This window comes from Anser cygnoides, chromosome 3 (genome assembly GCF_040182565.1).
Source record: "Anser cygnoides isolate HZ-2024a breed goose chromosome 3, Taihu_goose_T2T_genome, whole genome shotgun sequence".
NCBI lineage: Eukaryota > Metazoa > Chordata > Aves > Anseriformes > Anatidae > Anser > Anser cygnoides.
This window is the reverse complement of record NC_089875.1, coordinates 48883677-48907392: the sequence shown is the minus strand read 5'-3', so window position 1 is coordinate 48907392 and position 23716 is coordinate 48883677. Positions and strand designations below refer to the sequence as shown.

At 41.6% G+C, this 23716-nt stretch overlaps 1 protein-coding gene across 15 annotated transcripts in view; it reads left to right on the top strand.

Annotated features, from left to right (window-relative positions):
• The first annotated feature begins 331 nt into the window (after nt 1-331).
• QKI (QKI, KH domain containing RNA binding) overlaps nt 332-23716 on the top strand; it is a 160406-nt gene continuing 137021 nt past the window's right edge. For 5 of the 15 annotated variants that reach the window (XM_066994140.1, XM_066994148.1, XM_066994141.1 and 2 more), the window contains exon 1: nt 332-1138. In XM_066994140.1, coding sequence (XP_066850241.1) covers nt 997-1138 — 142 coding nt within the window. In that variant the 5' untranslated portion in view covers nt 332-996. Of the gene's footprint in view, nt 1139-2594; nt 2617-23716 lie in introns of those variants that run through there. The other 10 variants (XR_010830320.1, XR_010830319.1, XM_066994139.1 and 7 more) reach the window with 4 other exon arrangements.

Genomic DNA, 23716 nt, shown 5'->3' with positions numbered 1-23716 from the left:
CCCCCCCTCCCTCCTCGGGGGCCGCGCACGTGACCCCGCGGAGCGCGCCCCGCCGCGCGGAGACTTTGTTTAGAAGAGGGGCGCGCGCGCGGTCCCGAAAGGGGGCGCGGCCGGGGGGCCCCATTCCCGCCCCGGCAGCCGACGGTTGGCTCCGCCAAGCGGCGCTGCCGCCGCCGCCTAACGGCCGCCGCGGCCACGCCCCCTCCCCGCGCCGGCCGCGCCCCCCGCGCCGTGCCCCCGCCCCCTCCGCTCCCTCCCCTCCTGCTGCCGCCGCTGCCAGCGCAGCCTGAACTGAAGCGAACTCGGGAGCGAACTGGGGAGAAGTGAGGAGGCGGCGGCGGGGCTGACGCGCACCAGCCACAGGCGGCGGCGGCGGCGGGAGGGCGGGGAGGACGACGACGAAGAGGGCTCGCCCGGCGGCGGCGGCAGCAGCGGAGAGACCCCGGCGGCGGCGGCGGCTCCTCCTGGGAAGCGGCGGCCGCGGCAGCCCGCCCCGCTCGTCCCCTCCCTCCCTCCTCCCGCCCTCCCCCGCCGCGGAGCCGGGGGGCAGCGCCGAGGAGCGGAGCCGGGCGGAGCGGCAGGAGGAGGAGGAGGAGGAGGAGGAGGAGGAGGGGGGGACGCAGCCCGGGCCGCGCCGGCCGAGGGCGCACGGAGCGGCGGCACCGACAGCGGCGGCAGCAGCAGCAGCAGCGGGAAGAGGCGGCGGCGGCGGCGGGGCCCCGCGCCCGGGGAGGAGCGCGCAGCCCGCGGCGGGCTTCCCAGCGAGTTTCCTCTTTTTTTCTCCGCTCTCCCCCCGCGGCGGCGGCTGAGCGTCGGCCCCCGGCGGCGAGCCGTCCTCCTCCTCCTCCTCCTCCTCCTTCCTCGCGGGAGCTCCCCTGCCCGCCCCCTCCCCTCCCCCGCGCTCCCTGCCGGCCCGCCCGCACCCCGCCGGGCGCCCCGTGCCGCCGCCGCCGCCTCGCTCGGCGGAGCTGCTGCGGGCGCCGGCCGCCGTGGAATATGGTTGGGGAAATGGAAACCAAGGAGAAGCCGAAGCCGAGCCCCGATTACCTGATGCAGCTGATGAACGACAAGAAGCTGATGAGCAGCCTCCCCAACTTCTGCGGGATCTTCAACCACCTCGAGCGGCTGCTGGACGAAGGTAAAGCCCCCGCCGGCCCGCGCCCCCTGCCCGCGCCCCCCGCCGCCGCCCCGCTCGCTGCCTCCCTGCCTGCCGGGAGCCCAAAACAAAGGGGAAGTGCGGCTCTGCCCGCCCTCGGCGCGCCCCGCGGCTGTTCTTGTTGAAAAAACACGTTTTATTTTTCCTTTTATTTTATTTATTTTTTTCCCTCCGGCCTCCCGCCAGGGGAAGGGTGACCGCCGCGTGGAGGGGAGGGAGCGAGGAGAGGCGCTGAGGAATGCGCGGGGGGGGGGGGGGGGGAGGAGGAGGAGGAGGAAGGCCCCCAGGCCCCGTCCCCCCCCTCCCCCCATCCCCAGCGCCACCCCACCCCGGGCGGCCGAGAAGTAGTTGTAGTTGGCTCACGTCGCCGGCGGATCCCCTCCCGGCCTCACTTCGTACGGAAACTTAACTCGGAAGGCTCCTACGTGGGACTCCTTTTTTAATTTCGGGGCACGCCGAGTTGCGAAAAGGCCCCCGCCCCCTCCTGCCAGGCCCTGCTTTTTGGGGACGGGGGGTGGGGGCTCTGTAGGCTCGCCCTGTGTCCCGCAGGGCCTCCCAGCGCGGCAGCCGACCTGCCGTGTCGGAATTAGGCTCTGCGTTCGGGCTTAGTTATTCCAAGTTTGCCTTGTGGTCTGCTCTTTTTTGTTAAACGCCTTCCCCTTTCTTCCCACCTTAAACGTAGGCTTTCTGGAGAGTTAGACGTGTTTAACCACCTCTGGTAGTCTCGCAAAATACACCAAAGCCAGAAAGTATTTATACAGCTCCAACTTCTCGAGGTCCTCAGCGTGAAAGGCTGAACTTCGAGATCTCGAGTCAGGGTTGCTGTCCGCAGACATATTCCTCCTCCTCGGTAAAAAGAAGTTTGGGAAGTTGTTGACCTCGGAAGATGGAAGAGCTGGTTATATTTGGGAGAGCGACTCCCCGCCCTCTCCCAAGACTGTAAAAGCGAGATAGTGGCTGTAGTACAACAAAAAATAGCGTATCGAGAAGCTGCTACCTTCTGAAATAAATGATAGAGGAGTACAAAAAACAAGCCAAGCAACAAAGCAGTGAAGAATTACGAAAAATGGATTCTGGGAAGTGATACAATGGGAGATTTTTTTTTTGAGAATTTTGGTAGGTGTGAATCTGTAGCTGAGCAAATACGGATGTGAAAAGTAAAACAACTTAAGAATTGTGTTCTTGGTCTCCATAGAAAACGATTCCTTCAGAATAATTAGAATTATAGTAAATATCAATATGAAAGTTGGCTGAGAAGACTTCTTCCCCCCCCTCCCCCCCCAAACGAACATTTCAGGGGCTTGATGCTGGATTTTTGAATTCCTCAGTCTCTTCAGCTTTGTATATTTGACCAGAGGAGGCCCGAAACTTTTTTTGTCAGAGAACAAAAGAGAGAAAAACATTTCCCATACGAAAAGGACACTGAAAAAGGAATGTCTGAAATCCTTGCATCTGTTGAGGTTATTTTTTTTTTTTAATACCGAAAGCTCTGGAAACCTGTTTTGTGAAGTAGTAGAATTCCGAAATGAGGGCCGTGGAGACTCCTGTTGAAAAAGTTGTTTAAGGGTTGCGTTGAAGCTCCTCTTCACGCTCTTCTTGAAAAAGAAACCAAAAACTACGTTCCTAAATAGCCTCAGGAGGAATTCTGCTATCCCTTTAAGCTTCTTTGCTTTTCCTGTTTACGTTGGCAGTGGGGTGGAAGTATTGTGGAGGCAGAAAACTTTTTGGAATGTTGAAAAAAAAAAAATGTTTCATGCAAATCTGGTCAATTGCTCCAGGACTGCGGGGTTTGGGCACTAGGGGGCGGCAGTTATTTTTTTCTGAGGCACGAGGCCGGCCTCTGCGCACCACTGCGAGCTGGAGTAGTGAAATCAACTCGCCTGGCAGCAGGCTCCAAAGAGCGACAAATATCTGTGGACTCGTGCGGATTTCTGTTTGCACGGGCTTGTGTCTCTCGGATGCATATAGGTCGCGTTACGTAGGTGGGGTAGTCAGCAGGGATGAACAACTGGGAAGTCAGAGCAACTGTTGTGCGAAACACCTATCCGGGCTGCCAGGGGGGCACCGCGTTAAATACCCTCAGCTCGATGCTGCGTTGACGTTCTCCAGAAGAGTTCTGTGGCGTGGTTCAGAGCACTGACGTAGAAGTGTGACATTCAGTATTTTCATCAGTGGGTGTCATGGCGCTCCTGAGAACACACAATATTAGGGACAGGTGTCTGTGTGCGTTGGTTGTATGCGTGTAAAAAGTTAGTGCTCGCGTTCCCCTTGCCCCCAGTCTGGTTTTTGCTGCTTCTTGTGCAACGTCTTGTGCCTTTGGGTGTTTTTCTTTCTTTTTACTCACTGTGTGGCCATCTTCCTGGAGATTCTGTTTGTGCTTGAGAAGTGTAATATTTCTAGATAACTGTCAGACTGCGAGCCTTGGTATTCCATTTTCTACTGGTCTAACTGAAGAAATAATGTCACAACCCTAGGAATTCAGGCAAATGTAGTTTCTCTACAGGAGCCAGAGGTTTTAGAATTTATTCATTTATTTTACATGCCCACGTTTAAAAACAAAAATCAAATGGGCTTCTGCATTGGTTACTTCTTGTCGTTGTACGCAACAAGAAATAGAAACGGACCCGGCAATTTAAGGAAGAACTTCACATCTAATCTGGTTAGACCTCAGAAAGTGTATCTCATTTTTGGCTGGTTCCTGTGCTCTCTGTGTTACCCAAAACACGTTTTCCTTTCTGAACTCTGTCCTAATGTTTGATCTTTGAAAATCGTGGTGCTTAATTTAGTAGATGGTCTCTGCCTTTCAGCATTTGTTTTGAAGATCAGCTTAAATGTGAGAGGTACATGGAGGAAACTTTTTTAATGAACTACTTGAGAATAAAATATGAAAGTCACAGTTCTGTTTAGGTTATAGATATTTTTGCATATGTGTGCTTTCAACTTCTTATGTGTAAATAAGGCTTTTGTGGATTAACAAGGATGTTTAAAGTGCACATCATAATAACTAGGAAGCTGGATTGTTTTTATCAGACTAGTGCAAACCTGTGGGAAGAGAGCGCTTTTCCTGAATGTGGAATAGGCTGTATTTCCTGTAATTGTTTGCACCATCAAGTGTGACATGATTTTATTTGTGCTTCAGCTTCTTAGATACTACCTTTAATGATTCTAACTTAGATTTTTTTTTTGCCAACTTATATAGATCAGTGGTCCCCACTGTGGAAAATGAATCCATTGTATCATTTTTTCATACGCTGAGTTTTTAAAAATAAGTAAGATGTTTTGAACTCTAATTGCATTCTGACCTATTGTAATTAGTGTGTTACTTTGGCTTTATTCTTTCAGCAGACTTCGAACAAATATGCCTAAATTACGAAATGAGACCCGGGGAGTGTAGTACTCATGTTTAAGTGCCTGGTTTTCTCGAACCTACAGCTGGTCAGAATGTTGTACTTGGTTGGGACAGACACAGACTGAGTCTGTGGCCCTGGCTTTTTTAACAAAAGGTTTTGACAAAGGAGGCTGAGTTCCTGATAAAGGCTCTTTAAATGGCACCTCAAAAACTTCTGCGTTCCTGTCAGACCCGCACTGAAGGCGACTCAAAAGTTGCCTTCCTTTGAACGCGAGTTAATCCGTGCATCTAGCTCTTGGGGATGGATCTGATTTAATGGCAGATAAGTGGCCTGTTCTCAAATGGCAGTTCCAAGGAAACATCCAGGTAGGGGTTAAGGAGGATAACTTTTTCTTGGATGCCGCTCTCAGTTCTCGGTGCTCTGCTTGCTGAGAAAAATGCATGTGGGCTCGCACAGCCCAGCGCCTAATGCGGCGATTTCGTGTCAGCCTCATTGTCTTACCTAAAATGTCTGCGCGAGTAAGGACTGAAGAACTGGCTTTGAGTGCTGTAAATAAGTTCTCCCCTGGAAGTTATCTAGTTACTTCTGTGCATGACTGTATTGTTTGTGATTATGTAAATGCAGCCTGTGTTTAGCTAGGGTTTTGCTGACGCTTCAGGTTTGCAGAAGGGGCACTGGGTACATTAGCATGACTTTTTTTTTTCCTTTGTATAAAATTGTGCAATAAAAAAGGAAAGAAACATGATTTCTGTACAAACCATGCCTTTAACACATAGTCAAGAGACGAGCATTGTTGGTATAAAGACCTTATGATAGGCTTTTGCCCAGAGAGTTTCAGGCTGATTTCTAAACTTTTAATCATAGCGTTAACATTGCACTAAAACAAGAATGAGATGAGATAAGTATTGTTTTTTGTGCTGCTTATCAACATTGTTTTTTGAATCTGGTTCTTTAGTCATCTTTAAATCTTACTTTCAAATTTATGATCGTCTCATAGCATGCTTATAAAACTTCCAGAACTTGTTTTTCCAAAGCCTCAGAAGAGTTGTTCTAGGGCGTGTTGTTTTTTTTGTTTGTTTTTTTGCTTTTTCTTGTCATTCTTTGTCAGTCTCTTACAATGTCAAAACCAAAGCTGCATTGCACTTAGGGAAACTTATTTTTTTAGCTTGGAAAAAAATGTTCGGAGCTTTTTTTTCCCCCCTTATCGCTGCCCCTCAGTACAATTTTTTTAAGTTATTTTTGGAGATGTATCTGTAGCATTTACACGATTGCTGTCACCTGGTGTGTAACTTCTCTTAAAAAGATGATGGATGTTGTTTTGACTGATAAAAGTTTGAAGTTTAATAAAGCAATTGTTTTAAAGCTCACAGTTTGCAAGCAGTTTGTTCACCGTTGCTTACTAGATGACTAAAATTTCATTATTACTATTTTTTAAGTAAGAGAAACCTCAGTAGACTTACAGTACTGCTCAGGAGCTGCTGATGAATTTGCCTTTAAAACAGGAGAAACCTGTATGAATTCTTTTCATCATTTTTGTTTATTGTTACTCATTCCTTAAGGTTGGAATTGAGTTGGTACTTTCCTCATCTTAAATAGTAGGTGATATTTTCCAGAGTAACTAGTGTAATTAAAAACCTTCCAATTACAGTTAGAAACAACTGATGAGTGCAGGTTGTGTTAGGGACTGGTACACGTTGGTTTTGTACCTCTTGAAGAAAAAGTGAAGATGTGCTGGTTAATGTTATGGCAAAGTGCAAGAAAACAACTGAGAAGTACTTAAAGTGAAAAAAGCACTCAGAATGTCTTAATTATGAAAATTAGGTTCATGTGCGTCAGAAGAGAAACGCACAAGCCAAAAAGATGTGGCCAGGGTTTGGTGAACGCTGTGTGCATGGAGGGGAGGCCAGGTACGAAACGAAGAGCTCCTTCCATAGCTCAGTGACTGCCTTTGGCCGGCTGGGCTCTTTCAGCCTGCCTTAAATTGAAACGTTTCTCCCCCGAGTACACTACATAACGACACGTCAGGAGTGGGATGCTGCCTGAAACGCTCCGAGTTCTGTAGAATTTGCTAGAAAAGCGAGTCCCCTGAGTTGTCTGTAACCAGCGCCTGTAACCTTCAAGTGCCGTCCTTTCCGGAGCAGGCGTGTGGGGGCACCCGCCCGGCCGTGTGCCCGTGGGTGCTGTTGGGGCGCCCAGGCCCCTGCTGCTGGGCTGCCCCAGGACCACAGCAGGGCCGCAGCCCCGGGGGGTGGGGGTGGGACGCGGTGCGGTAACGAAATGCCCTCGCCTGCTGGCCCACAGCGTTATTAAAACCCTACTCGCAACTTCTCGTGCAGGTTGCCTGGATTTTTCTGTACTGATTTTAGTCAAAGTGCATATTAGGAAAACTTTCTTTTGCTTATGATGTTTTCTTGCAACTTCAGTAACACGAGGCTGGTCGCAGCAGTGAAGGTGCTGGTGTTTTTAGCCTCGATGTGCCTAATGTAATGGGTTAGGTCGGTCGGTGGAAGCGCCGTACAAGACGTGTCTGCGGTTTTGTAGCAGGAGGATCTCGGTCTGCGAGGCACGTTGGAGCTGCTCCTTGGGTTTCGAAACAGACAGCTGTAATGTCTGTAAGCTGAATCAGATCCCTTTGCTCCGACGAGGCAAAGAGTGGCGTGGCTGAAAGTTAAGCAATGTTATTTTCTCTGCTTTTGACTTGAGAAAATACACAGAGACACCGTGTGCAGGGCAGTTAAAGTAATATTAGGGTTTGGGTGGATTTTTTTGGCTGTTTTTCTTGGAGGGTATTAATACACGCAAAGTTAGTTTTTCAGTAGCCGAACTTAGATTTTTGAGACAATTGATACTCGAACAGGCAAAGCTGCCAGGACAGCCTTGAAAAGAAGAAATACCCAGCTTCGTTAGCAGAGCTTGCCCCTCGACTGTATTACTCGTGTTTCCACTAGAAACTTGTCCATGGCTCATCGGCTGGGTGTCCAAGGAGAGCAAGGAGCTGGTGCAAGTTACAGCTCTTCTGTCCAGGCAGCTGTATGGCCGAGCACTGACAGATACACTGCCGGTTTCACGGGCACCTCTTAGTGCTCGGAATCGCTGTGGTTATGCAAACAGGTGTGGGGGTGGGTTTTTTAGTTCTCAAATTTTAAAATACTGAGCAACAATTGATAACTACTTCGATGACATTTCATTTGAGAACTGATTTTTGTGACAATTCACTTTTCCAAATACTCCTGACTGCTTTGCAGCTGCACCTATTTTTACTCCCTATTGCAGCAAATTAGATAAGAGGTTGTGTGTTCCCAGCACAAGGGTGTACGCAGAAGTGCTTTGATACTTCTGACTTCATTGCGGTGCTGCAGGAAGTGCATGGGCTGGAAGCATCCTCAAGATAGCAGTTTTGAAAGGGAATAAGCCATGAAGCTATTTGTGTAATGCCTGACAGACATTTGAGGATATTAACAGGGGGACAGTTAATGCTTTTAATGGTATATAGCCTCAGAAATGTTAACACTTTATTTAAGGCTGGATTCGAAAAGGAGGAGATCGAACCTGACAAACGTTAAAGCCTTGTTGCTTCTCTGGGAAGTTACACTGAGACGGTTTTGAGGGGTAATGCATCAGGAGGGCGGCTGATGTGGGAGGGGAGGCAGAGGAAGATAACGCGGCATTGTGTACCCTTATCTGGTGGAGTGGTGCCTGGCTTAAAAGGTCAGTTGTTACCCTGGACTGGTCGGGGCTTTTTGAGTTTGTTTTCGTATGTTGCTGGCTTGCTTTTCCGAGGGATTGGAGCTATGATTGAGCTCACCATATGGGATCTCAGAATAGTTGCGTTGGCACAATGGCTGGGGTGGTTCAGGGCCGAAGATACAGAGCAGAGGCTTGGGGAGAGAAGTACGTTTGTTTAAACATTTACTTTAAAGTCAGAAAGTCCTAACTGGACGTCAACCGATTGTGCATCTGGTCCATTCAAAGTTTTAAGGAGATGACTATTTTCAGACTAGCTGACGCTAGATGGAAGCCAGACTTTGCTGAATTGTTTAAATCCTTCAACGATTGAAATAACAAACGTTATTGTTTTGATTGTTTAATTCAGATTAAAGAACTGCTTTACAAATAGCTGACTTCTAGCTGGTGGAAATGTCCTATCCTGATCGGGGTGTATTTTCTTCGTTAGTACCTAGGAGACAGGATATGCCTAAAATTTTAAAAAGCAAGCGTCAGATTCATCCAGCACAGGTGTCACTAAAAACTTAATCTTCTGGTTTATGTATTTAATTGGCAACTCAACTAAACCATTCAGCTGATGTCACTGAAAGCTTCCATTTATTTATCAGACTTTGAAGCAGTAGCAGATAAATTAATATTCTTAATGCAGTATAATCTAATAACCTGTGTTTAATTATGTCAAAAGTTAATGAATAGTTTTCAGTGTTTAGGTGTCAAATAAGCCAAATCCACTTCTGTTTGCTGTGGAATACCTCTAGTTTTGTTGCAGCAAAGGGGGGAAGGAGGAGGACACAAAACTCCTGTGACCCTGTGATGTTTGCTTTTGAGCAGCGTTACTCATCTTTGTGTACTGCTTTTAGTTACCTTTTGTTAGTCTCATTTTGAAGGATGAGCTGCACCCATCCATCAAAAATGAACATCAACCTTTTTTCAAGAAGCTCTCAAACCGTCACCTTCTCTCCCTCTCCCCGCAACCAACTCCCAAACTAACTTTGCATAAATACGACGTGACGAGAGTCTGTGGTAGCTGGTGTGTGCGTTTAAGCCCAAATGCTGCCGTAGGCCCAGCTGTCCTGTTTAAAGGACGGTGTTCCTGCTCTGAAGGCTGTCTGCAGGGAGAGAACGGCGCGTGCGAGGTGATGGTGGAGGCAAGTTGTTGGCAGTTCTTTAATTGCTTAAGTATCATATCATAAAGATAAATATAGTCACAGAGGCTCATATCCAGTGAGTTTACAAGGCAATTGCTATTTCTTTAAATTACTTGAAGCTTTTATGGAAATCTGATACTGCCTCTGAATCAGCCTGGAGTGAATGAGACTCTCCATGTGGATTCTCTTTGTTCCCACTTTTCACATAGCTCTGACAACTTTTTGTTCAAGCCTATTCATTAGTCAAGCAAAATCAGGGCACAGATGATACTGTAGGTATTAGAAATGAATTCTGACCAAGGTTGCATCAAGAAGACTGACCGATTCTATATATAGTAAAACATCCAGAGAGCAAGAATGATATTTCAGTATCTCATAGCTATAAAATTAGTGACTGCTGCTGCTTTTAGAGAGAAGTGTATTTAGCTGTTGTGATAACATGTTTATGCAGACTTGAATCTCGGGTTTTGGAGTTGGTGGTGTTCTCATGTTCGTTCTCTGTGGATAATTTTTTATTTTTGTGATAAGACTAACATAATCCTTTGGGGGAAAATATCTGGGAAAAAAACATCTAAAATTCAAACTTGCCATGGAAGAAACTGAGAAATGGACAACTGGCTTTCTTGAAATAGGCCTATTAAGCTTGTAGAATGCAAAGATCTTCTTGTAGAGACCTGTGACGTTTAGGAAATGCTTGATGATCGTTTCAGGAGCTGGAGGAAAAAAATCCTCCATATATCGACTTAATAGAGGCTTTATTGAGGTTAAAATCTGTACAGATCAAAGTATTGCCGGTTTCTAAAAAAATTATGGGTAGCTTCCAAGGAAGCCTGTCTATAGGTAACGGGGTACATAAACGTAGTGCCTGTTGATTTAGTGACTGTATTTTATTCTTACCTATTCATGAGGAAACTTGTTGGTTCCAAATGGGAGGTTTAATGCACACCGAGGGCGCTTGGTAGTGCTGAGTTTTAATACTGTTAAGTGCCTTCAAAAAGCTACTCTTGCGTCAGCCTCAGATTAACATGGGATGAATAGCAGAGCAATTCATCAGCTAGGCAGCTCAGAAGAGTGTCAGCAAGAAAGCTGACGATGATGAATTGGGGAGAAATGGATGCTGCGGTAGATAGCCACTGCAGCTACTGCTGGAGTTTTGAGGGGTGGCAGTTGGTATTTAGGTGTGTGCTGGATAATTGAGCGAGGAGGAGCGGCGCTCCCTTGCTTGGCTGAGTAGAAAAGAAACCGTCCCTTGTACAGCTCAAGACAGTTGCTAAATTTGACGCCTGAAAATGGCAGATGGACAACTGGATTATATTTTATGAAAAACATTTACGTCAATCTGTAGGACTGATAAATGTGAATTGTTTTCGAGACAGACTCCTGAACTTCCCTTGACGTTTGCAATCTTAGCAACCTTATTTGGCAATCAAAAAAAAAATCAATAATTAAATCTGAAGTAAACTTGGTTTATTCTGAACTTAATTTTGCTTGAAGTTTTGCACTCAGCTTTCTTAGTTCTTACAACTGTGGTTACTTTCATTTTAAAATCTCATTACTTTTTTTGCAGGGTAAAGGGAATAGTTGTGAATCTGAGGAGGTTAAGTGAGAAACACAATTACCTTTTTTTTGTACCCATCAATGCGCTAGCAAAACTAAGTCATTTTTCTCATGTGCACAGTCTGTAATCCCATTCAGTGTGGTTTGTGCTAGAATTGTTTTTTATGACTTGTATCAAGTTGTTGAACACTTGATATGTAGAGAACTGTTTCAAGTAACAAGTAAAGTTCTTTAGTTTGTGGGAGGCTGTTCATATGGATTTTCTTCTGCGTAGTTACTGTAGGTTCTGTTCTCTATGTACAGGGTTTCTCAGTCTTCAGCAGAATTCAATACAGAAATCAGTGAAGATAAGCATTTCAGTCAGTATGTACAGTAGCCATAATGGTATGGTATAAGAATATTGTTAGAGTATAAATTGCTGTACAGATAAACTAGATCTGTGGTACATTTTTCTCTTCTGGATAAAGCAGTTTCGCTGCTGAAATCTTAAAGCGTTTGTTCATAACTGAGCTCCAGAATAAACCGGAAGATGCTGTGTTAACTTCTGTATTTCTTCAAGCATTTGTTGCATGCTCTTATTAAATTCTAAATACCGAGGCAAAATGCTAATAAATTGCTAACATTTAAAGACTTTTTTTTTTCCTAGCATAGTTAGAGGGATTAGTAGTTTCTCATAGTACGCAATGCATGTAGTTGAAAGGCAGCATGAACTGTTATTAACAGTTGTTTTTCTGTTGTGTTTTTTTTCTTCGGAAGGTGAAGGAGTGAATACAGCTAGTAATGAAACAAGGATAATTTCCAGGCTGTTAAGCAAATTGGTGCAACACGATGCCATAAATATGGATACAAATACTATGCACCTATCAGTAGTGGTATCACAAAAAAATAGCATTAATGACATAGTACATTTTTTAAGCATGTCACTGTGTAAGTAGCTACAAAAAATGTATTATACATTGATGTTGAAACTGTGAAGTCATTATGTGAAAGAAACAGAGATCAAAATACCTTCTTGTACTGGTGTTTTGAACTGAAACGTCTTCTTGCTCAGAAAACGTTCCCAGTTCGCAAAGAGAGAGTAACAGTTTAAGTTAGCCTTCAAACATTATGAGATTATATTCTGTTTTGCTGTCAAGATTTAGGAAAGTAAGATAGCGCTGAGGTATAAAGGTATCAGTGACTGTCGCAGTGTGAGAGATTTGAAGTAGCTTGTCATGTGGTTTTTCAATAGTTCAGATACTTGGCAATCTTGTTTAGGGGTGGCGGAACTGATCTTTTAAAATGTCTTGTCTCATAGCTTTTATCTTTCTTTCTTTAAAAAAACAAAACCCCAGAACATAAGATGTGTTTCTTATGCATAAGCCATTGAAGTGCTGTGTCTCCTGGCAGTGTTTTGACATTAAGTAGTTTAAAATACTGCAGGTTGAACATTAATGACTTCATTAACTTTATTAAGTCAATTTAGTGAGCTCTCTCCATAGTTTACTTCTAGTTTGTTTACTGTCAGGAATGGAGCTAGACCAGTCAGTTTCCAGTTAGTTTTCCTGAGATTCTCCAGCAGCAGTGTGAGGCAGCAGCTTGTTGCAGGTCATCTGTCTGGCAGAACCCTTTCTTAGGGTAGTAAAAATGGAGGTATTTTTGAGTGAAGTTCATGTTTTTACAATCTTTTCAAGGTTCCTTTATGTGTACTGACTGTTTTTCCAACATAATCTGTGGTATTTTTCCTCTTTTTTTACGCCAAGCTACTCTTCTCACTCCTGTACCTAACCTTTTCTGACATAGCAAAGAATTACAAAGCAGATATATTTCATACTATAGTATCTTCCGCGAAACTCTGCAGTCTCTTACACAAAAGGTAACATCAAAAGTTTTTTTTCTCTAGACCTAACTCTTAAAGGTTTGTATCCTGCTGTCGCATGAAAATACTGTTTGATATGAGACCTCCAGGATCATGTTCTCTCCGAAGTAGACAGCATCTTTTTCTTTTGCGAAGTTAATGGAGCCATGTGAAAAGCAACGTGAGTTACCAGGGTGGTGTTTTTCAACCTATGGTTTGCAGACGCACTGCATAGAAAGAGTTGCAGAAGATAACAAAGAAGAAGGAAGTCTGTTGTTGGGAGATTTAAATTGGCTGCACTGAGCCTTCACCTTGTTTGGGAACTTTTTGTTGGTCTGTAAATGGAAAAGGTTGAAGACCACTGACTTAAAGAAATTTTCATTATAGCAGTTGTCCTTGTTTGTGGGCAGAAGTAAAATTATGAAACAAGAAACTCCAAGGAGGTCATGAGAACAATTGGCATTCATCGTTATGTACAGTGGAGCTTGTTTTGCCTATCTGCATTTATTCTTTCTTAGGACTTACTGCTATTATGTATTTACAGAACGTGAGTAGGTTGCCCTGGATGACATGTAAAGAATCTAATTATATTTTCAAAAGTGTAGTGAGATAGAGTCCAGTTTGCGGTACTGGAACTTGAAAATGCATGGTTTTGCAGGTGTTAATTGCCAAGAGTGGGTATAAGAGACATAGCGTACCGAATTCTGTTTGGTCTGCTATTACAGAATACTTTCAGTACTAGGCTGTATTTAAGGGCATCTGTAGCTTTCAATTATAATTCCATTAAAATAGTCACACTGATGTCATTCGTAAACAGGAATATTAAAGGAAATTCCAGATGTTCAGGTACTTGTAGCTGTAAATATTTCAGGAGAATTTTCTTCCAAACTTCTTTTCCCCTGACGGGAGAGTTCTGCGAGCTGACGTGACTTGCTGTTTGGCCCTAGTGATGAACCAGCTGGAACAAAACATAAAGGAGTTGACAAATACCTCTCACATTATGTTTAATATGTGTTGGTCCATGTATGGATCTTGCCTACATAATCAATCCGTTCTTTAAATCGACGCCGAGTATGTAGTCTTAATTCATAAGGTTCTTTCTGGTGGTTCTAGGAAATAATCAGAACTACTGTAATTGAAATCTGCATTGCATTTGAAGGTTATAAAATCGTGTTTGGAAAAGTACATGTGATTTACAGCTAGCATTCGGTTTAATTACTGAACGCTTAACTTGTATGGTGGTTTGCACTCTTTCCACTTAATAGTTTGTTCCTAAAAGAGGCTGTTCTGAAACTAACTGGAATTTGTCACTTAAGTTTTTATGCAGTAGTTTTCTCTTTAAGAGTACCTTAAGCATTTTAATTCTGTAGGTGGCAGAGATCTTGGCTACCAGACGGGTAGAATAAATATTAGTTTTGTGTTAATGCGCTCTGCCTGTTCCTAGGCTGCGCATGTACTCGTGCTGTCCTCCCCCTCCTCCTGCAGTAGGGAGGCGGCATCCTTCCGTCAGCACCGGGGAGGTTACTCTGCTGTGAACGTCGTCTGTGGGGATGAGATCTAGTAGGATTAGGGGTCGTTTTATTTCTGGTATAATTATAAAGTATACAGGGGATTGGTATAGCTGTGAAGCTTCATAGGGGAAGGGGAGGGGGAGTCCTCTGCAGACCCCACGTATCCAGCGGGTTTTAATGCAGCAGTATTTGCTGTTCTTACTGTGGTGTTGGTGGGCTGCACTTCAGCTGAAATGTTCTGGTATTGAATGAAGAATACTTTCATGCAGCTTAGAAATACCAGGTTTTAAATTTAAATTTCTTTTGTAATAAACCGTATTTTGGTTAAATCTGTAGATCCTGACAAAGCAGTAATTGTTCTCTCATCATAGTTACTGTTAGAAAAGCTCCAATCTCAGCTTTTGCTGTAGTGGCAAGAGGTAAACACTGATGTTGCATTATCTTATTTAGTTGATAATTTCATTCAAAAGTCCCGGAAGTTGGTGTGCCAATTGTTAAATGCGCTGGGCTGTAATCGGGACTTAAGCTAGCAAATACCAAGCTATTGTATTCAATAAAGTTAAGTTGAAATCAGCTTTTTGTGCTGCATTGCAGTAGAAAGCAATTAATTAGTGTGACATGATGCCTTTTTTCTACCAAGAGAAACTTTCCAATATTATTCTGTAATATTAACGAATGTTTAGCAGTTTTCCTTGAAATTTAAATTTAATTTTATAGCCTTATAGGCTAAAGAGCCTTTGGTTAACTTTGTTTTTTAGAATTCATATTCATGAAATCGTTTCTCAGATTATTTCTCTAATTTGCACTGATGCTAATGCCATGTAATACGTCAGTATTGTTAGTCACTGAGGTCTAAATGTGTCACATGAAATGAAATGGGAGTGCCATTGATTTGGTGTACAACATCTTGATCATGCAAGATTTAATAAGTTCTGATATGTGCCTATGATTTACTTGATTTTTGAAGGTCTACCAGTTAAAGAACAGAGATTTATGGTGTAACAATTTATGTCTCAAAAAGTCGTGTTAGAATTGACCAGAGCAGCATTAGTATTTCCAGTGTTGATATCTTCGCTTACATGGTCGCGTAAGTGAATTAGGTTGAGATGACATCACTGGAGAGGCTGGCTGTTGAGACGCAGTAGCTTTTACTAGATATGAGTTGCTCTTCGGATATCACAGTATTTTTGAATAGCAATATGAGAGAAACGCATCTTTTGAGATGCAGCATTGGTTGTACAACTGGGTAGTAGTTAAATAAGCTAACGTGGGAAATTAAGTCATACGGTGCATAGTGCTTATAGTTTGCTCACCTCTTAATACAAGTTGATTACCTCTCAGTTTGACTAGTACAGTTAATTATTTGACATGCTATAATTGCATTCTTGCGCTTTTTTAACGAGAATACTAAGATTAAATTTTTATTCTGACTTCATATTGTCTTCATCGCTTTAGTGTAATTTAAAGTTTTGCATCCCATGAAGCACAAAGCAATAAGAATTTAACTGCCACGGTTCATAAAGATTTGGCATGTGGCTTTTAGCTCATATTCATGTTGATAGCTATCATTTTGCTGCTTCGAAATAACAGAGTTCCCAGTCTGTGTTTCCGGTAGTAGATTTTTGCTTTTAAGTACAACTTGTATATTTTGTGCTGTTTACCTCAGGTAGCGTTGTATGAAAAGAAGCAAAATGAAGACAGGGCATTTGTTCTAATTCTTTGGTGAAAAAAGGACGTTAAAACACATTGTATAGTTTGCTTGAATTGCATTGGCTCCTATCGATTCAGTAAGAAGAGAGAGCAAGATTCAGTATTTTCTTCCAGATGACTTTCTAGGCCTGCCCAAAAACTTTGAAGAAAAAGTATATGACTTTGCATGAGGAAACATCAGTAGAAATTTGAAATCAAAAAAGAGTCATAGGGAAAGAACCCCTTAATATGAACAGAAAATGTACATTAGAAGAATTCTGTAGAGCGTTTAATAAAACACATGAAATTGTCTCAATTTCTGGTGTCGTGTTTTTTTTTAGAAAGGAGTGCAAGACGTGTGAAGGTGTAGTCAATATGAGGGACTGATTTTGGTTCCAGGAATATTTTTATTGATGGAAGTAGACAAGTTTAATGCCAAGATATTTGTTTGCAAACTATTGACTTCTAAAAGCACTTATAATAGGACGTAATGGTGGTTTTACTGAAAAAGTTGAACTAAAGGTACCACCTGTGAAGAACTTCCTCTGAGGTATACCCGTGGTTAGGGCTTTTTCACGTGAGTGATAGGTCCTTGCATTGCATTGGAGACGCTAATGTCTGGATGGATGTGATGGCTGCCTCAGAACGATGCTGCTGTTAGCAATGAAAAATGTCTTCCTTACGATTCTTGTGCAGCAGGCCGTGGAGTGCAGCACATTTTTATAATAAAGGTGATGAATTTAATCGCAAACTGGCAGCCAAATGGAAATTGCAGACCTTGATACTGGGAGAAAATTGCCTATAAAGCAACTCCGGAGAGAGCAGGCTTTAAATTTATCCACCCATTTCGACATTGAGGAGAACATAGGAATTGCAGGGTATTTTGCTTGGCCTGTTTAGTTCAGATGGATGATGCTTCAGTCTTCCTTTATTTAAGAACTAGATACAGTTTGTTAAAAAGAATGACCTTGTTGCTTAAACTTTACATGTTAAGGCTTTTGGAAAAACCTATTCCCTTATTTTCTTGAAACTTGCTCCTGTTATAAAGTAGGACCTAATATGAATAATGAACAGAAATTACCAACTTAGCCATATATATCAGATTTAACCCTAGTGTCATTTGAGATTTTGAAAAAAAAGCATATGCATGTATTTGAAGGCTGTTTGCAGCGTTACACTGATGTGAGAAGCAACGTCATAAGTGATTTAACTGGTCTTGAAGTCGTCCCATTAGTAGCTGTGGAAGTAGGATGCTTCCTGTAATATGATGCAGCATAGTTTGTGGTAGAGGGACAGCATTTTTCAAAGTTGTTGATACTGATACAATTCAGCAACTCCTAAATGCTCTTTAGTTTTTAATAGTACTCAGTGTTGATGTTCTTCATATATGGTAATTAGGAACTGAATTTACAAATAAAATTCCTATTTATGGAAAGTACTATGTTAAGGAATGTTTTGACTTTTTTTAATTAGGGAACTTAATGAAAGATGATATAAATATCATCTGTACAGAGAACTAACTGCAAATAGATTCATTTAGAAATAGGTACTTCGGGCACCTAACTGAGCCTTTTCACTGCAGTGCTTTTGAGTGCTTTGAGAAGTGACCATCTTCAAGCAGAATTAAGAATGAATAGCTTTGGAGTTTTTCGGTCTTCATGGTGAATAGGAACATCTAACAGTAAAACATCAGATGTGGAATTTGGAAGAATCTGCTAAGTGTATTTTTCAAAGATTTCATTGATTCAGTTTCTCCTCTTAAATGAAATCAGAAAAATCAGAAGAATGGTAGTCTGTGCCAGAATGATTTTCTTGGTTATATGTTCCCTAAATATGCTGACAAAGTAGTAATCCTCAGTTGTGAATAAGAAGTCTAGAAAGCCTTCACCAACCCTCACAAAATTTTCCTACATTCCTAAAGGTAAAACGTTGCCTGATTTCTGTTTTACAGGGTCTTCTCCTTTCTTGTTCCCATTTTAACTTTTTTCTGCCCTCCAGAAAATCAACTGTTAGCAATCCTTGTAGACTTAGTTTTTTTTTTTAAATGAAAAGCTTTCTAAGAGGCAGTACCCTTTATTGCTAGTAGACATTAGGATTATTGAACAATTGTGTGGGGAAAGCAGTTCAGCCTAATTACTGATGGTTGTCAGAAGTCTGCCCTTCACTGTTTCTTGTCCGTGGCTTGTCCATATTCTTTGGCTTCAAGTATACACTTAAAGCAAGATAAAATGAATGGTTGACAAGTTCTTAAATGTGTTTCACCATTTTGGATTATTTTTATTTTGAAATCCGATGTCCCAGGAAAATCATGGCCTAAATTGCTTGAGAAATGGGCAATAGGATTTATAACTCATAACTCCTCTATAGGATTTGTAACTCATATTAAGTAAAGCTAATCTTCTGAGACAGCAGTAGATTCTAATGAACACATTATTTCCAGGATTTATTGGAAGTGGGACCAACATTTCCTTAGAATTCTTATTTCCCTCCCGGTAAATAATTTCTGATGTTTACAGATATTCAGAGTTAGCTGGTAGATTTTAGGCAGGTCCTATGCTTTTTATTGTCTTCTGAATTGCAAGCATTCGAAGGTGCCCATGCAATCCGGGAAAACTAAATACAGTTTTAGAGTTGAAACCAGAATGCATATGTTAGCAGAAAAAGAGATTGAACAATCTGTTTACTGAAAAATAACTATAGGACCTGTTTGTTAGGTAAAAATGACTGGAAAGCCTTGGAGAGAAGTTACGGTTTTGGTGTAGTGGCTTGGTGATGCCGAAAAGAGGTTCTTGTTGGGGAAATTGTCCCTGCTATTTCCTTTCTGCTGATTCTGGCATTCAGTGGATTCTTACATGGCCTGTTTGAGCTGATTAATGTGAAAGAAAGTGAATCAAGTAAACAGAGAAAACATAGGAATAGTCTTCTGCTCGATTAGTGAGTTGAATTGGCTCACTAAAGCAGAGCTGGTGCGGATGTTAAGCAGCTATGTAGCTGTGAGTAGGGTGAATGATGGTGATGCCTGCATTTTTTTCAGCAGCAGTGTGCTCCTTCAAAGAACGGAGAATTAGTATGGCAACGCTGACTTTTTGGAGTAATGCTCTTTTGATAGTCCAGGTTTCTGATTTCTTCTGGACTTTCCTTAAAATTCAACAACTTTTTAATGCTTGCTATGCTCCTCAGAATGATGCGCACCTTTTTTCTGATTTGGTTCTGTTCAACCTTAATATTACGTCTGAGGGCTCATCATTTGTTTCATGCAATTTACTTTGCATGTAGCATTGAATTTAGTCTGCTACATTCTGGGTTCCAGTGCTCACAAAGAGTCACAAATCTATTCTAACATTTCATAACTTTCTAAAGCATTGTTCTCTGCAGCATTACCTTTCATTCATAGTTTAGCTTCTGTTCTGCTTTGTTGCCTGAATTTGTAAAACTCCATTTTCAATTTGTCTGTGGTAAATACATATACTTTGAAATAGGGCCTCTAATCGTTCTCAAGTTCAGAAATTGATCTGAGAATCAGCTTCTGGACCAAAATATGTTAAATTTTGAGAAGTATTCTATTCTGAGAAATTTTATGAAAAACTTTAAGAAAAAAATGTAGTTTTTTTAAAACTCAACAGAACATTAAAAACAGTGTTAAACTTATCTTCTATGTTCTTAACCAAATGTGAAAGCTGTGTTAGCAGTAAATTCTTTCAGAAAGAGGAGGTTGTTTATTTAGTATTGTTTACTTAAGTCAGGGAATGAACGAAAACATTGAAGTGGCTGTGTGTGAATCTGTGGAATTAGATTTGCCTTTTGGTTATTTTTTCTTGCAAGAATGGAAGATTGAGGGAAGGAGATGGGAAACAGTTTACTTCCAAGTTGTACTGATTGCTGCTACTTCTGTAAGTAGGTAAAACTCAGTTTATTAACATCCAGGAGGAAAAAAAAAAGGAAATCTTATCAAGTTTCTCAAACACAATCTATGTGATTTACAATCTTGAAATAATTTCATGAAGTGTTAGAGAAATCTGTTTAATTACACTGTGCTCTGTTGATCTTGCTGCAGAATATGCTCCTATAGTGGCAGCAACTGAACATGTATTTAGGATATCTTCCTGGTATTGGAAATTCTCAAGAGGTGTCCAGATAAGTAAAGATTTTTTCCTCTCTTATCATGTAATGAGCAATATCTCTATGCTTCTCTTCAGTTTCATGACTGACCTAAAGAGGATACGTTGCAGGAAACAGGGGTGGTTCCCAAAAATGCTTTCTTGAACTTACTCCTCGAGGAGTTGGGGGTTCATTCCAGCGTCTTACATAGATGGGGTGCAGACCTTCCAGTTTTGTGTTCCTGTTTGAAGTACACAGCTACAGTTGAAGAACTTCACAGTTCACTGTGGTTTTATTTGGATTTTTTTTTATTAGAGGAGCCCTGACAAAGGTTGACTTTCAAAGCTCAAAAAAAATATGCCAGCTTAGATCTTTTCATTCAGTACTCATGACATTAATGAGGAAAGCTTAAGAGAATTTACGTAAGCATTTCCTGGCAGGCTCAAACGTATTCAGCACGCAACCAGGCTTTTTTGAATGGTAATTATAACTTGTGTTACTGGTTGTATTTCTAGTTCCTTGCTACACTGTGGGGAGCTCTATAAACTTTACCTAGAGTGCTTGTTGGTACTTTCAAGAACATCTTATGGTGTGATGGTCTGGTTTCATTTTCAATAAGAAAATCATGCTGTAATGAGTTAATGCGTTTTTAGAATATTGGTAATGGAGAGAGGACCCCCAAACCACTCTTCTACTCATCTGTTCTGTGAAGTTTTTTTTTTTTTTTTTCTGCTCCTTTTCTCCCCCAGTGTAATTGAAAGCAGTCAAGCTCTTAGCAGATGCTCTGCAGGTCTAGTGGCAGGATGGTATTGACTATTTGCCTATGCTTTTTTCTTTATCCTTCAAAGACGATTTCAAAAGAGAATTGTTTCCCCCCTGCAGCCAGTACGTGGGAACAGGTGATGAAAAAGAAGAGTTAAAGGGGAGGAGAGGGAGACTAGCAGAGAACATAAACCTGAAATGCTATTTTAGATTTTGACTGCTTTTGTACTCAAAGCTTATAAAAACAAGTCTTGAATGTTAAATGGGAGAAGAAAATTAAACTTGCCTATTTCCATTCAACATAGTAGGTGTTAAAATTTTATTCCACTTCTGGTAATGTAGTCTCGGCCATATGCCATTAGGAGTAGTACATGGCTGCGGTTTAATGTGCAGTGGTTCATCTATGCAGGCAGAGCATTGTTTTGGACAATTAAAGCTGGAATTGGTAGTGTAAGTTGGTGCATAGTTGAGGCCTCATCTTGGTTCCATTTTGATGCCCATATTAAAAGTTGGCTGCATCTTAGCATAGTGGTGGCAGTTTTCTTCTTAGTTTATTTCTCTGAATTGCCTGAGACAAACCATGAGACAAAGTTCAGGTAGTGACTTTTTCAGAAAGCTAGCAAATCTGATGTTAAATTTCACCGTAGTATTTGGTACTGAATACTGTCACACTGAAAAGAAGAATACTTTTATATGATACCAGTGATTGTACTATTTTTAATGTGCAAATTGAAATCTTATTTCAGTAATCCAGAAAAAAACATGTTTCTTACGAGCACGTGAATTGGGTAACTTCAGTCAAAGCTGCAGTGTGATGTCTGAAATGTGCCACATTGTCATAGCTTTTTTCCATATCTGCCCATTTAGGTTGCTTTTTCTGTTGTGGGGGCTGGGAATGTACTGTACAGTAAGCTAAGCAGTATGGCAGAAGTCTTACTATACAGGCTTTTAAGTAGCTCTCGATACGACTTACGATTAAGGTTGCATAATGTATCTCATTAAATGACCTTGTGTGTTGTATGCAACTTTGCAGAGTTACCTAAAACTTCTCATGCCAAGTGTATGGCTTAGGCTGAACTATACTGAAAGCTTCAACCAAAACGTTAAAAAATTTTAAAGGATGAAAACAGGGAAAGTCTCGGTATTTTAAAACAAAAAATGCAAGTAACTTTTTAAGAATTTGTTCTGAGAGGTTGTTAATGTAAGTGCTTTAATAATTTTGTTTTAGAAATCTGCCTAGAGTTGAATGAGACAGATTAGTTCATTTAAGTGTGTCTGAGCACTGAAACATCCAAGAAGTCTACTCTGCTGAATGCGTGCTGCACCTCCATCCAGTTCCTAGCAGTGAGCTATCACGTCACGGTTTCATGTGCTTGACTCACCTGAGAAGGCCATATAGTTTCAGCTGTCAATTCCTGTGCATCTGGGGAATGGACTTGAGAGAGCAGTCTCACTTGTTATGTGCAGTTGCTTTGTTTTCTTCTGAAATTCTTGCTTTAAGGCCATCTTTTAATTTTTGTATTACAGAAAAAGTCAGGAAGATGCTGTTGTACAAAGAAGTCTGGCGCTATAGACGCGTTTGGAGGTGTAAGGGAAAGTTGGATGGGAACTAGAACTTTCTGAAAAACTGAAGGAATGAAGAAAGAAGGGACTTGAATGTGGAAAAAAAGATATTTAGAGGGTAGGAGAGGGTTTGAGAGGAGATAAACAGGCAAAAGCATATGTCTGAGAGGAAACTGCATTCCAGATCCTGGAGTAAACCTAAAGTTTTGGAGTCTTGCCATGTCTTTGCTGTCAGGAAATATCTGTGAAACCCAGAGGCAAATTATCTCATTCCTTCTCTGCTGCTGGACAGTATCTTCTGCTCCTGTCAGTTAATACCTTATTTCATGTGGCAGAAGCCTTTGAATCTAAAGATGCTAGCTAGCTGACTGGTTGAATTTAGCAAGTTGCCAGATAGGAGCACAGTTGTTTTGTGGTAGTAAAACTGATCCCTAAGATGTGCACAGATGAGGACTTCCAGGCATGCTCGTTTTTACCTCACATGAAGAGTAATATTTCTGATACTGGGATCAGACAATGGTTCTCTGGAAAAAAAAAAAAAAAGGAATAAAAAGTAGTTGAGAGTAAGGACGAGATCTCTTTCTGTGGAAGAACTGGTATCTTACCACCATGCTATTGGATTTGTGTGACTATTACAAGTGACTTGTAGAACAATGATGAGCTTATTAAGGAAATCAAGTAAGTAAGGAAAAAGAAAAATGATCATGTTTTTGCTTCATGAATAATAGTCACAATTACCTGAAAACTTGTCAATTATCAAAAATACATTGCTTAACCAAGTGTTTGTTATGCTGTGTGTGCATATTAAGCAAGAGCTTGTTGTCTCTCAAAGTAAACTTTCTGTAAAAACAAAAACCAGCCAAAACAACAAAATCCTTTATGTAGAGAAGTTTTATTTCATGAAGGGTCTGAATGCATATTGAACATGCTCTCATGCTCTTAATTGCTTTGTTGTTGTATATTGCTTTTTTTAGGTAAAGCATACCAAAGCGTGCTGTAAGCATTTGCAGTTTTCAACTTCAAATGTAAACGTACACTGGATTTTTTTAACAAATTGTCAAGCTTAGGGTATGTGTTAGTTGTCTGGAGTATATTAAGGGGGGAAAAAGCCAGTTTGTAAGCACTCTTCTTGATCTGTTTATGGTGCTTCATAAGATGGTTGAAAGGTCTACTTCCCAGAAAAGTGATTCTTTAATATTCCTCATAAAATATCTCTTGGTGTTGGAAAAGGGAATATTTATTTAAGAGGTAAACTATAGACCAAGGTAGTGTATATTTATTGATGTGAAAAGAAGAATTGTGCTTATTCTTGAAGACTA